The sequence below is a fragment of the Gavia stellata genome, chromosome 12, assembly GCF_030936135.1.
Source record: "Gavia stellata isolate bGavSte3 chromosome 12, bGavSte3.hap2, whole genome shotgun sequence".
Taxonomy (NCBI): Eukaryota; Metazoa; Chordata; class Aves; order Gaviiformes; family Gaviidae; genus Gavia; species Gavia stellata.
Window position 1 is genome coordinate 2805826 of NC_082605.1, and position 15097 is coordinate 2820922.

A 15097-nucleotide genomic window follows, 5' to 3' on the forward strand; every position below is an offset into this window, starting at 1 on the left:
GCAGCACCACATCAAGTATATGTTTAGACAGATGTAGCTTTCTTAAAATGAGTCCTGGTGAAGTACCTGTTGATGCAGTATCCAAGCTTTACAGGCCGATTATGTGGGGAATGGAGAATTTTGGGGCTTTTCTCTCCCCATTAGTTATGGTTTCCTATTGCGCTGCTAGAGCACTAATGGTGATGTGATTCTAGGGCTGTGGCTACCCTGACAATTCTACAAATTATCATCAATTTTACTTTTGTCGGGATGGAAGGTTAAGCCGAATAGGTAAACCTAAGAGCATGCCTGCTAGATAAAATTCTTATATTGGTTTCCAGTGTAGCAGGAATTTGTGTGGCAGATAAGTGGGGGTGAACAGGAGGTTGTAAAGTTAACTGTTCGGCTTTAGGCAGATGACTGACCAAAAGGGAGCACCTTAGGGTATTTTGACACAAAAGATCTTTGCAAATCAGTTTGGACCAAAGATCGTCAGAAGAACTCTTGCCTTACCATCTTTTTTGTTTTGCAAAGTAACATAATTTAGCAGCATCTTTGACAGTTCATGCTTCTTTTTAGCCTGGGGAACTTCAAAGGTAATGCTGTGGTAAGTAGCATTTGGCTGACCACCTGCTCTCTCTTGTTCTGGAAATATTACAACTGGCCATGAAACAGCTATGAACTGATCACTTGACCATGGCAGATGAGCTGCCCTCATCAGTGTGTTCTGGTGTATATTTAACTTAATAATGTGAGCAGATGGTCATTGTATTAATTCATGAAGCAAGGGAGGAAGCTTGGCTGTCTTGATAACGTAAGGCCTGAGTGCTGAGCATTGGAATGGGGCAAGAAGCAGGGAAGGGAGGAAAAAAGGAAATTTTTGTGGTGTTATTTGTTTGTTTTTTTGGTTGGGGTTTTTTTTGTGTATTTGTTTGTTTTTTGCTTGGTTCTGTTTTTTTTACAAAGGACCACTGTGGACAGGAATAAAATCAATTTTAGGTGACTCATCAAGCCTGTACATATGGTCATTTCTCTGGAGATAGAGACTGTTAGTGCACAAGCACAATGCTGCTGAAATATTTGCACCATGGATGGTGCTGAAAAGGGGGGAGATGGGAAGGCAGTAGTTTGTAGAGTTGTGAAACTTCTCACTCTGCTGTTGCTATTGATGACAAGCCTTTTGAGGAAACTTTGAAGGGAAAAGGTAATATGTAAGTAATCGTCCTTCAGTAATTTTTTTGCAAAGTACAACTTTGTTTAATTGTCTCCCCATTTAATAGGGTATAACTGGAGATTTAAACAAGAAGTTAATCCTATAAAATATTCAGCAACTATCCTTGTTAGCTAGTGGAAGTTCACAAGTTCCCAACCTGGATCAGCTCAAAGGAACAGCTTGATTTGGTTATTCATTTTGTAATTTTCACATGAGAAGTATGCAGAAGAACATTCTCTTGAGAAAGAGTTTAATCTCGTACTTTGGTTCCTGTTTCTCCTAGCTGCTGATTAGCATTGCTGTCTTATCAGTTTATGTCATGGTATGTGACTATAAATTGACTTTGCAGTGAGGAGGGAATACGGTTCGTCTTCACAGATGCTGCTGTTACCATGGAGATAAAAGGACCAATGGCCTTTTCTTGGTTTGGACTGTACTACAGTGTTCATACGGAGATGGTGCACTCGAAAATGCAACATTTGGTGCTTTTATATTTCAGTCTAAATATCAAATGAGAAAGCATATTGTTTTTTCTTGGTGATGAAGTTTAATAATAAATACAGATTTGGGACTTCTTCTGGAAGCAGAAAGCAAGCCCACCAGGAATGTGAAAGCAGTGTGGCTGGTTTACGCTTGCTAAACCTCCTCTCTGGGAAAAACCTTTTGGCTTTGCAAAATATAACCCTGTAGAGCCTTTGGGTTTATCTGATGCAGTGTTTGATGCTGGTTACATCACCAGCTTACTTATCTGTGATGTTCCACCGTGGCTGATCTTGAATGAGCATGCAAAAGCTGTGAATGTGATTTTTATTTTTTTTTCTTAAGAAAGAGCTTTTCTACCTCAGATTGTGTGCAAGAAAATATAAATACCAAATCCACAACACATTCCAGGATGGCTTGCCGAAGGTGTTATTTGTGAGTACCTTTTCCTTCTTCATCTGTCATCACGTCTCTGATATCTGTGTTGAGGATTCCAGAAGTGGGAGTAGTGATCAGTTTATTGTTTGGTAGGTTTCTTTCCACGAACCATTTTTAGGGTGTTACCTTTTTGGCAGATGAATGATCTGTATATTAGAAATGCATAGGTGATGATTGTGTTTATGCATATGGGTATTTTAAATTTTAACCTAATAAAGTGAATAAGCTTATGTTTAGCAGTGAAAAAAATAACACCCCCCCCCCCACTTTGCATACAAAAAGCAATGCAGGATGCTAGGAATTCTGTCTATGATGAGTCAAGAATCTCTCTTCCATTTTGTTTGAATGCTTTGTCATATTAAGGCATAATCTGTCTTTTAAATACATAAATACTAATACAAGGCTATGGACTTCAGTCTTAAGCAATATAATATCAATAAGGCAAAATATTGCTGTGGGATTTTTGTCGTTGTATATGTGCTTGATCAAAACCTAAAGATGCATTAATTGCTTACTATTTCCTTGAACAGTTTCTCAAACATTACAGTGGGCACAGCACGAGTTTAATATTTCATTCATTTAATGCAGTGCAGCAGCTCTTCACATGAGTTGTCACATTTGGCAGAGGAGCTAAGCGCTTATCCACTTGTAGCCAGAGGAAGGACAACGCTAAAGTTTGCCTATTGTTTGTGGTGTCAGCATCAGGGTGTATATGGAAACCACAGTGGGTGGTTTTATTCAGCTGAAATCTAGGGGTTCCACATGACCCTTACTATGAGCTTTCTCTTAAACCGTACTGCAATGCTGTTCCACTTCAGGGAGAATCAGAGCAAAATAGACACGCGTGTGCAGTTAAGTTGTCTTCTACCACCCACCCTCGCTGCCATCAGTGGTTCACTTCTAATCAGTGTTTTGAAATGGCTGTACCTGCTATTTGCATTTCTGAACTCTGGTTAAAGATCCTCTCCCTTTTGGGTTAAATTTAGGTTTGCCAGACGATCATACATTAAGCAGATGCAACTGTGATCTGTAGCCGTTTTCTGTTATTTTAATAGTGTCTATGAGGGTCCTAATTTGAGTAAATCTGCTTCATGTTCAGTAGCACTGTCCACAGGCAGGCGCAGTAAGTTCGACCATTCAAGAATAAACTACTTGAAATGAATATTGAAAGAGTCTTAAAATCTGTTCTTAAGTTTTCTTTAGCCTTTTGTTTTACGGTGATGGTATGAATGGTTAAGTTGAAATGTTTTAAAATCAAAATAAACTTGGAACTGTACATAGGAGGATTAAATAAGAAAAATTAACTTGGAAAACAGGTTGTAGCCTTGCAGGTATACGTGGATCAGCTTTAAATATAATGCCATATGTTTATACAAGGGAGAAGTAGTAATGTTTGTGTTAGACTCCATTTCCATTTGAGTTCTGGGATTTGGGGGTTTTGTAACTTCTCAGCAGGGGACAGAATTTCCTGTAGTGCTTATCGTGTGGTAGTAAAGAATATTTAATCTCTGTAGGTTACTTTCTTTAACAGCGATGTTGCAGTCTTATTTATAGAACCGTCTTGTACAGTATTTTCCTCTATTACTGCTTACATGTTGGATATCTTTTACCTACCTCAGCATATTGCTGTAGAAAACAAGGTATGAACTATGACTTCTCCTGTAATTCTGTATTTTCACTCCTATTTAAGAAAGGGGATGCTGATAGATGAAAAGAAGGAAAATGTAAGCCTGGGGGCTTTTTTAGAATTAACTCTCTAGAACATATACAAAATCTTCATGTTCTTTAAAACTGACCTGTTCTGAATGCTGACAACGTATGTTAAACAGTAAAATACAGCAGCTCTTTAATGCATGAGTGAGTTTTGGGACGAAAACTTAAATACTATATAAATCTGTCAATGTTCTAATAATATATATGCTAAAGACTTTTGCCTTATAAAATACATCCTTTTTTACATCTTAAAAATAAAATCTAAAAAGCTAGATTGTTGCTGTTCTATAAAAAGCTAAACAACAATGTCAAACTACTAGGATTAGCAAAAGCGTTTTTTCAGATGCTGCACTGAATAGAACATATGTCATTGTACCATTGTTTTAAGTAATAGGATTTGCCTTGCTGTAAATCTCTTATGTGATATCTGTGTAATTTCATTCTTTGTATGTTACTATTTTTCCTCTTTCATGAGCTTCAAATCCAGTATGTATAGATGTTGCTATTTAGATTTGGTCTTACTATGATTATTGCTTTGTGAAATTCTAAACGTGGCTGTATTTTGTAATGTGAGTTGTAGTTTCTTGAGAAATTCTGGGACCTAATTAAATGACATGGGAAATACAGAAAAGATGCACTGAAACTATCAATTTCCTGATTTAATCGAAAAGATTTTTTCCTTTTATCATACGCAGCTTCATGTCTTTGCTCTTCTTTATTTCTGGTTTTGGACTGTGTGGATTTTTTTCTACAGATTTTGAAAGTGACTAGTAAGCACAAATGATACAAGTGCATTTTATGTGCACTGTAAATTATTGTACATCACCCTTCAGAATAGATGGTTTTCTACTAAGGCTTAATTAAAAGGGAAATAAATGTTCCTAATTATAAGTGCCTACATATTAACAATCTTAATTAAATTCACCCTAGTTACAGCTAACCCAGGATTAGAGGCTGCCTACAAAACAGCACATTGGCTAGGATGGAAAAGAATCACTTCTTTGCCTATTTATATATGCTAGTACTTCATTTTCATGAAACCAAAAAAGTTTATAATAATTATTTGAAAAATAATTATCTATAATGTCAGTAAGCGTTGTGTTCTAGAATGGGACAAACATAACTGCTGTTGCTGGTATAGTATGCTGTGACGGTACTGATTTTATTCTCCCAAGAGATGATAATTATTTTAAGACCCTTTTGATGGAGGAGAGTCAGTGAAAGCGTACCTAATCATTCTTTTGAAAAACCCAGCTGTGGACGCTTGAGTTGGAAATACATAAAGGGTAGTATTATTCAAAACAGGAACCTATCAGTTTGCATTTATATTGCAACGTGTACAAATGCTGATATTTAATCACTCTGACAACCAAATTTTATGTACTCTTGAGCAAAATTCAGTGGTCTGTACTCTAGTCTACATGTGCCGATCTCTTAGAACTGCGGATTCTATTGAGCATCCTTGATATCTAGTGAAATGATCTCTAATTTTTATTAAGAAAAAATCCTATCCTGAAGTGCTTCTAACTAGGTTGGTTGTATGACTACTGCATGGGAGGGGGGACTGAGGTCAAAGGAGGGAGATGCCAACAGAGCAGGTCTAGAACATATGGTTGTGCTACTTTACGGTATCCGGGCGGTTTTCTCGACTCTCAGACTACAGTGCAAGGTAATTATGTTGTTTACTTGCCATGAGTTGTCTTGTTACCTCCCTGTGATTTGGAGTCTGAGAAGCTGTGTACAGAAAGCCATCTTGTTGAAAGGAAATGGCAGGAATAAAAGTATTAGTTGTAGTCTTCTATAGTGTGTGACAATCTCTGCCAAGTACATGTGAACTGTAAGGTTTCTTACATATGCAACCATAAAAGCAATAACAGCATTTCCTTTTGTATAGTCACCATTCAAAAAAGTGTGTAGGGGAAAAGACTGTGATTAATAAGAAAGCTGTGAAAAAACATAGTATTTGCTCTATGCCAGCACAGCCTCTCCTTGACATACTTGGCTACGTACTGCTGGACATAAAGTGGGATGAATCGACTAAATAAAGAAGTTTTTTCAGTGCTACTTCAAAAGCCAAAATCATGCTGTCCTGTGTATTTTGGGTGAAGATCTGAGTAGTGAAAGGAGTATCTTTGATGTCAGAACAGTAGGATTTTGTCCTTGCAAGTGTGAATGGGTCGTCTGCTAAATCACCTCTTAGGGGACACGTTCACAGACAACTACAATCAACCTTGGATTATGAGGAGATTATATGAGTTGCCGTATAAAGCTATCTGCTGTTTCCTCTGCTGGGGTGAGTTTCCAAAAAGCAAGTTGTCTTGTGGGCTCAGTCAGTGTGTTGATTCTGAAAGCCTTGCTAGCATGTTAATGAACATGTTAATAAGCAAACTTTTAGCTGGAGTCAGTATGAGTCTGTCTTATTGTGACTTTTATTGTTCATCACCTATTTGGAGATCAGTTTGATTATATTTCAAATTTTGTTTCTCATTACAGAAATGGTTAGATGTACTAAATGAGAACAGGACAGACTTCACTAGTTTTTAACGATAGTCTTTTCTAATCTCATTTTAGGCTTTTCTAATCTCAGGCATAACTCTGGATTGAAGTGAGAAAGAAAATTTTCAACTTGTAGAATAATGCTATTTTTCATCAGGATAAAATACTGAGCAATGAAAGTATTCCTTTTATTAGCTTGTAGGCATTAATCCAATCAAACAAATCATTCTTAGCTACCTCAGATGACATTGAAGTGAATGGGCTTATATAGGGGGTGAACTTGTCTACCACTTCTACTATTTACAAGCTGATTTTAAAAAGGGTATGTGTTAACTAGCACCAGCTATGCAGAGTGCCTGAGGCAGTATAGGAGGCTGTGCTGGTATAAATTTTTCATAGTGCTTGCACATACTCACTGGAACACAGCACCTCATGGAAAAATGTACTAGAAGAAAAGGAAGAATACTGGCAGATGGAGGTGAACAGATTGTTGTTTCATACCAAGAAGAGGAATAGCGTATGAAGTTAATATGGTTGTGGAAAAATGCAGCAGTTAAAATGAACAAACGTACCTAGTTGACTCCTGTCATCAGCCACATCATTAACTTTGTAAAATGACAACATTTCTTCCAGCTGTGGTGCTGTACCAATGCACTTTTACTAAGTATCCTTGAGACAACAGTCTCTCAGTCTCTTCTGTTTGAAAGCTGATAATCTTGTTAGGAAGAAGTTCTAAGACAGTGAGGATTTAATAATGCTGTCAACCTACTCACAGGTTTACAGATGCTTAAAATTACAGTAGCAAAAGAAAAAGGGTTGGCTGTCACATCCTGTACTAAATACCGTGTGCTGTTCAGGGTTAGGAGGACAAGCTTTCTCCAGGCTCTCAACATTTTGCTGGATGGATGTGGTGCTTGCTACAGCCGCACAGCAGTACTACCCTGTTGCCAGGAGCAGGAGGACGGTTACCAGCCTACTAAGAGGACATTTTGAAACCAGTAAGAGAACAGCTTATTAAAGCAAAAGTAATTCCAAGTTAATAGCCTGGTATTCTGTTCTCCCAGGTTGTTTTAAAACCAATATTGAGAAAATTGTCTACAGAGTTTGGGAGGCTTGTTGGTGATTGTAAGAGAAAATGAAAAAAAATACATAGTTGTAGCTTTTCGTGATGATCAGTAATCTGTTTCTTTTTATTTGTACATCTAAGCAAAACTCTAGTACTGAACGAATAAGAAGAATGGTAATTTCTGTTCACTGATGGATGTGAAAGTGTTGTTAAAGTGAGTGGTTTCTAATAGCAAGCATAATGGAATTTATACAGAAGTGACAGAAACAGTTAAAACTACTTTGGGTCTGCATACTTAACTTTGTAGCTGGATTTTTCTCGTTATATTGGTATCCTGAGGGATATGTAAGTTGAAGATGTGATTAGATTTGGTTCTGTTTTTACTGTTTGACTAGTCTGGTCTCAAAAGAACTTTCTTTAAAATTTGACAGGTGGTTACCTGTCTATGAGTACTTGGGGAGAGCTGGAAGAAACCTGGCCTGGAAGCAGGAAATTGCAAAGCTTCCACGTCTGCTGGGATGTTGCGGTAATGTTTCAGAAACTGAAATTACCAGAATTACCAATTTAGTCATTTGTCTTGTGTCAGTGCTGAAGTAGCTATGCTCTATTTATAATCTTAAATCACCTTTTGAAGACCATGGGTTAGAGATGTAGAAACTAAACTTAACAGGGCCAAGTATCTATGATACTGTGAACAGGGCAAGTGATTACTTCTCCTTCAAATTATTTAAATTTATTTCTTTTTATGTCTTTAAGTGTTAAAACTTAGCAAATCAGTTCTATTTTGAATGCAAACTTGTGTTGAAAGCTGATTGAAACATCTAGCTCTCTAGTTTGGGGAAAAAAAAAAAGCAAACCAAAAAAAACCCAAAAAACAACCAAACAAAGGCATTTGAGTCTTGAACGTTTTCTGATATGTTCCAGAGGAATAAATGAATGGAAGGACTGTTTTAGCAGGTGATGGAAGGCACAAAATGCCACATATGGATCTGAGATTGCACCAACAGAAGATGGATTTGCTTTGGGTAAAATTAGCATGCTATGCCAGAGGCTGTAAAGCCTGAGCCTCATCTTTTGTCAGGCTGGTTGGGCATCAGTCAGTGGGATCTAGAGGAACCAAAACACTGGGTCAAGATATCCCTGAATTTTAAAATTTGGAGCAGAGTCCAAACCTCATATTTGCTTCTGTAACTACTTGGACAAGGAGCCTACCTTTGAACACCCTAGGAAATGGCTGAAATCTAACCTTATGTATGGAACATATGTCTTTGACATCTGAGATGTTCTTTTTGGAACGTGGCAATGATATATGGTAACTTAAATACAAGCCTGCAGTTGAACGTTGTCATCTGTTTTATTGACTCCATATCTGCACCTATGACACACAGAGTGCCAGTGTAGTTACTACTTGACAAACCTTTAGAACTTCTTATTTGCTATCAAGGTGACTGGACTTTGGCATTTCTACTGCACCTTCAAAAAGAAACCCAAAGCAGTTGAGCTCCTAACCAGTCTTGTGTGATAGGTGAGTATTATCCTTAACTGCAGATGAGCAAGCTGAGATTATAGGGAGAACTTTCTTCTTTATTTTTTAGGTTGGTTTTTTTTTTTGGAACCTAGGAAAGTCAGAGTAGGACAGATTTCTGGAGCCTTGTGGGAAGATTCTTTTTGGAATAGCCAGGAGAAGGCTCTGATGAGAATGAATTGTTGAGCAGAACTGAATCCAGACAGATTCTTTCATATGTTTACTGGTTTATTCTCTGAAGAAAGAGGTACTAGTGATGAGAAGAGAGATTTGTATGGAGAAAAAGCGTGGTGGGAAGGGAATCTGGGACACCCTCATACTAATTTCCTCCTTTTGCTTCTGCTGAAACAAACTAGGTATTCACAAAGCAGGAAGCAGCGATTTCGTCAGTGTGATCGGTTTCCCTACCCAATGTGAGACTATCGTGCAGTGCACACTCACAATGTACTACCCTGGTTCTGTGAACTGTGTGGAGCAACTTGTGTGAATATCGTATGTTTTTCTTGTCAGAAAATACAGCTTTTGCGTGTTCGAACTGCTTTTATCATGGTCCATCAGTGTTTTCAGTAACATTATCCATCTTTCTTTAGAATTGTTCTGGTCATCTTCCCAAGTGGTTTGAAGGTGCCACCAATTAGTAACTGTGCACTACGAGGCGTTAGCAGGGTATGTCCCATGATGGCAATCTGCTTCATGACAGAATTGTGTTGCACTTCCGTTTCCAAAAGCTCAAGTACTTTATAGGAGTTACCCTCAGTTGCTATCCTTAAACAGAAAATCCAACTCATCTTGGCTGTGCAGTTGCTGACACACTGTTGGCAACAGAAATTGGAACAGGTTGACCTTGGTTTTTTTAAAAAGGCTTAGTAACTGACTCATTTCTGAACAAAGACTGACTTTTTTTGCTTAACCTCTCTGTTTGATCTTATAAGAAAGTGACCTCACAGGATTCACTTTAAGCCTCAGGGATGCAGAAGAATCAAAATCAATCTTCTGAAACATTTGTCAAGATGCCAAGCAAAAGATTGGGGGGGGGGGGGGCAGGGAAGGTGCGTGTATATACACATATATACATTCTCTATTTAATAGTCAGTTTGGATGCTTAAAAGATAAATGAGGATTTTTCAGTTTAATGGCTACTTCTTCCATGTGTGCACACTGTAAGAGCTAGGAAATATTGATGATTTTTTTTTAATGATTTCCTAGAAGAATGCTGTGTCTCAGGAAATTTGATTAGGTGGTTTTATCATGGAGGACTTACTGTGCTAAACCTTGTTTAATGTTTCCTGGCACAAACATCAAAAACGCTGAGAAGTGGACTATGTGTTGCTTAAAGATTTTCTAAGCTTTACTTCAGATGCAGTACCTTGTCTTGTTTTGCAACTTTTCTGTGTTTTTAATGAAACGATACAAACATAATGATCTGGGGTGCAGAATATTTTTTTGTGTTGTAAAGCTTTTTTAATTTTTCCATGCTTTGAATAAATGACGGCAATTAAATTAGTATTGTACATTTCCGAATATTGTTTAAAACTTGGGTGAAACTTAGATTCTTTCAAATATGTAAGTGGCATATTGCAATATGTTTATAATTGCTGGGCCTGAAGAAAGCTTATGTCCACATTCATTGCATTAGTCCGCCTCATGTTTAAGCACTGTGTTTGTAATTCCATTAACAAAGAAACAGCTTGACTGGTGCAGAGTAACGTGCAAGTCTGAAGCTTCATTTCCACAGGAATTTTAACCCTCAATGTTTAGCTTTTGCCTCTGTTCCACATGGCAAGGCAAAACCAAAGTCTCGAATTGGCATTTTTTTCTTAATCTTGCAACAAAGCTTTGATTCTTCATTGCAACAGTTCATCACTGTCATTCTTGATGTGTATATTTAAACCATTTAAAACTATGTCCCTCTTTATTTCCTGGGATTCAGAATTGACAGCTGTACGTCAAATTTCATTCAAAGTTATCATGAGTTTCAAATATTCCTATTAGCACCTGCTTTTCCCTAAAAAGCCCCTTTCTAAACACTTGGTGTTTTGACTTTGTGTTTTTCCTTGTGTCGTAGGTCTTTAAATACTCTGCACCAGTTTTGCTGTCCAGCTCCATTGTACCATACCCAGCTAGCTGTCCCTGCCACACACTCAGAGTACAGGTAAGAGTAGATATGGTCCACCCACTTTTTATTTTTGAAGAGAGATCTAATGTTACGATTTGACAGAAGAAAAGGAATAGTAGTTGAAGTTTTAAAAGAAAAAAAAAAAGAGTATTAGAAAAACATATCAAACGTTTTTAACATCTCATAGGATAGTTCTGTTTACTCCTCTCAGGCACTCTTGAATTGTACAGTAAAATGAGTTTCGTGTGCTTTAAGAGGCACATCCCACTAGACTCTTTGAAAGGTAGGAAAAAGGTAGTTGTAGGTTTAGTTCTCACGTAACAAGCATATTGAAATGTTTCTATAATTTATGTAGGATATTGGTGTTGTTCTGAGCAACGCTTTTTTTTAACCCGTGAATATTTCATGATGGTATGTGAGGTAAGCCAGGTATTGTGGCACTCTCCAGGTTAAGGGCATGGACCTGCAAAAGGCTCAGCACTGCCTTTTCATTTGAACGGAAGTAAGGGTTTTTTAAACAGATGCAGCCCCTTGATGCCAAGCAGAGTTTGCTCTGAATATAGCAAAAATATTTGTTTTCCAGCTAAAAATGCTTCATTTAACATAGATGTCTTTACTATGTGTTTTCCAAGTTCTCTTTGATCAAATGTGGAGAGCAGTAATTACACATCTTAGTACAATTCATTGTCAGTGCCAGTGTTTATTTTAACAGTCATCTTAGATTAGCTGTCCTTTGATGCTTCTAAGTAATTAGAAATTGTTAAGAAATTGTGCATGTCATGAAAAAATTGTCTCTAATTTTTACTTTTACTATTAGTGATTAACTTAGTGATAATTGCCAGCTCATGAATAATATTAATATAAAAAAATTGGAAGTCTGGTGCTGAAAACTCAAATCACTTTGCACTGGTAATAAGGAAAGACAAAAACAAACAATGAATCCTAAATCTGTAAATGCATAAACATATTTCTGATTTGAATTTTTCATCTCTTAGTTATCTCTAACCATGCATGTTTGGATCCATCCTGTTGTTTTACATTGCAGCATCTGTTTGTACATTTGGTTTTTTCACCCAACAGAGCTCTTGGTTTTATTTGATGGTAGTTAATCCGTAGTTGAGTTGTAAGACAACAGTGAGGAGTAGGGCCTGAACACTATTAGATTCCCCACTTGTTTTTTAATGAGACTTTTATTTTTCCTTTGTCTTTAGTTTATAATGCTTTAATTTTAAGGACTTGTTAGAGATCTTCCTATAGGGACATTGATGGGAAAACCAGTTGTTTCTTGAATGTTTCAGTATCTTGCTCCATGTAGGTTATTATTTTTGTCAGTAGTATTTCTTCTGGAATTAAAACTTAGAGCAGCATAACTTCGTGCTTAAAAAATCCTAAACTTCTCTAGCTTTTTTTGTCTTTCTGTCTTTGTGCAGTAAAAAGATAAATGCCCTAAGTGTGGCTGGATCTGTAAAGCATGTACAATTTTTAGAGTGCTAATGTGTAAAACAACATAGAGATTTGGATAATGCCCAAACATATGCTGTAAGACCTTCAGCTTTTGTTTAAGGATTGGGGTGTGCGAGGGAACTCATCATTGACCTTGCTTGCTCTCAAGGAAGTTTAGGTCTCAAACTCTTCAGCTGTGTGTACATATATGGCCATAACTCACCTAGAATCGGTGGAGATATGGGAACTTCCAACAATTCATAATGTAGTAACGTTGCCCATATTCACCTAAGTGTAATGGGGCAATCAATGGGTCGGTCACTGGCTGCCAGGAAACTTAATGTGCTCTACATCTCACTCACCCCCTTTCCTGGCTAACCCGCGTAGGCCTACCAGCAGCACGTGATCTCTGCTAACCTCCTTTTTTGTTATGAGTGATTAGATAAGGGAGTTCAGGGACTGGACATGGCCTTGTTCTCCTCTTACCTCTTTCCCCCAGCCCAACACACAAGTTACCTGGGTGTAAGATGACCTTTTGCAAGAGATGTTAATGAGCCAGGAGAGTGGTCTGTGCTGGAGGCAGCCAACCGCATACAAGGCTGTATGAGCAAGTGTGGCCGGCAGGCTGAAGGAGGCATGTCCTCCCTTCTCTCGCCACTTGTGAAACCTCCTATGGAGTGTGTCTGGCTTTCTGAAAGACATCAGGATGCTGGACCAAGTCCAGCAAAGGGCCACCAAGGTGTCTGGGGACCAGAGCACATGACAAGTGAGGAGAGGGAGGCTGAGAGAATGGGGGCTGTTCAGGCTGGAGAAGTCTCAGGGCTGGCGCTGTCTTCAACTCCCTAATAGGAGAGTACGGAAAAGGCACAACCAGCCTCTTCTAGGGAGAGGATAGGGCAAGAGGCAACAAAAGCAGATTGCAGTAAGGAAAATCCTAGTGAGATACAAGGCAGGGGAGAGAGGGGAATTTCACCATCAGCATGGTTAAACACTGGAACAGAGGCCAGGAGGAGGAGGTGGTATCTCTGTCTTCAGCAATACTCAGTTCAACTGGACGGAGCCCTAAGCAACTTGATGTAGTCAGCCCTGCTTTGAGCAGGGGACTGGACTACAGATACCTCCAGAAGTCCCTTCTAACACAAATTACCCTGTGATCCTGAAGCACTCTGTTCTTGAGAAGGAAAGAAGAGCTGCAAGTTTGTTCTGTAGAATTTAGTTTCAAATTATACAGCAATGTTAATGCCATGCCAGGTAGTATCCTACACACAAATGTAGTGGTGTGTTAGAGCCAGGCTGTTACAGTCTTCGTCATGTCAGGAATTTGTTTGGTTTACATGCGAACAAATTTAAATTTCTGAAGCTGTTGTATCCCAACTGATTGTTACAACCTCACATCGCTACATCAGTAATCTCTTAGTCAAGTACAAATTATACACCTGTTTTTGTAAATGACTTGTATATGGGAATCCTATTGCTGTGAATGAAAATCAGCTACTAGAACACCAACAAGATTGGGCTTTAAATTTCCACGTACATTTAATAGCATTAAATTTACCTTTTGGTCTTCTCATTTATCAATTTATAAATAGAAGTCATTAAAAACAAAACTAACAGAAATGGATGCTTCGTTCTAACTTCAGTTTTGAGGCTTTATTTAGAAAATACGCAGAGGGATTAATTTTGTAGCCCAGAATTAAAAATTAAATTTGCTCTGAAAGAAGCAATTAATGAATGCACTACAGTGAGGTCTGGAGCATCTCTGATTTGCTGTTAGCTAATTGCTGGATGTTTTATTCACTCTAGCAGTTTTATTTCTAGTCAAGATGATCTTTGGCATCTGTTTTGAATTCTTAATAGGGAAATAATGCATTTTTAATAACTGCAGCTATTGCAGTAATCCCTTGCTTGCTCATTTTACAATGTTCAAAATAGACAGAAATAATACAAGTTATCTTGCATTCTCCTATTATAAGAAAAGTCTTAGGAAGCCTAAGCATATAATGTACTTCCAGCTAGTTATTTGTCTGTTTGTGTTCCAGTTAGCCCATATGCCTCCTGTCTTTGCTCTTTTTGATTTATTTTTGCTTGGAAATGAAAAAAAGAAAAAAGAAAGATAGCAGTAATGCCTGTAGCTTGGCTTCTTTGACTCCCTTTCCCTTCCTGCCTCCCAAAGTAGAGCCTTAAAAACAAGGTACTCTAGTTCGAAGCTGCAAATTCTGTGAGGTGCTCTGTATTTGTTAGCGGTCGTTTGAATACAGGTTTTATGCCTGGTGTGAAGGCCAAAGTAAAGGAGACGGTGGTACGGCCTGGAGAGGCTTCCAAAAGGGCCTGGATCCACGTAGTCTTTTACCTCAGTTGCTGAGCCTGTTGCTTGATAATGGCCTGCATTATCTCAGTGGCCTTGCAGCTAGAATATGTGCAAAGCAAAGCCCAGAGATACAATGGTGTTCAGAGAAAGTATATTTAATCATCTCGGTTTCTTGTTTGAAGAACAGTCTGTTCCCAGCATTTTCTAAACACATCTTCCTGTGTAAGCAAACTTCAGTTAGTCCTTCAGCCTATCCGTATAGGCGCTAGATACCTTATAACATACACACACACTTTTGTGCACCTGATAGTTGTCGACTT

The 15097-nt window shown here is 38.1% G+C and overlaps 1 protein-coding gene across 1 annotated transcript in view; it reads left to right on the plus strand.

Moving 5' to 3' along the window:
- Positions 1–15097, plus strand: part of IQSEC1 (IQ motif and Sec7 domain ArfGEF 1) — a 365437-nt gene that overhangs the window by 163785 nt on the left and 186555 nt on the right. Inside the window, exon 3 of the mRNA XM_059823034.1 lies at positions 10976–11062. Within this exon, the coding sequence (XP_059679017.1) occupies positions 10976–11062 (87 nt within the window). The remainder of the gene's footprint in view (positions 1–10975; positions 11063–15097) is intronic.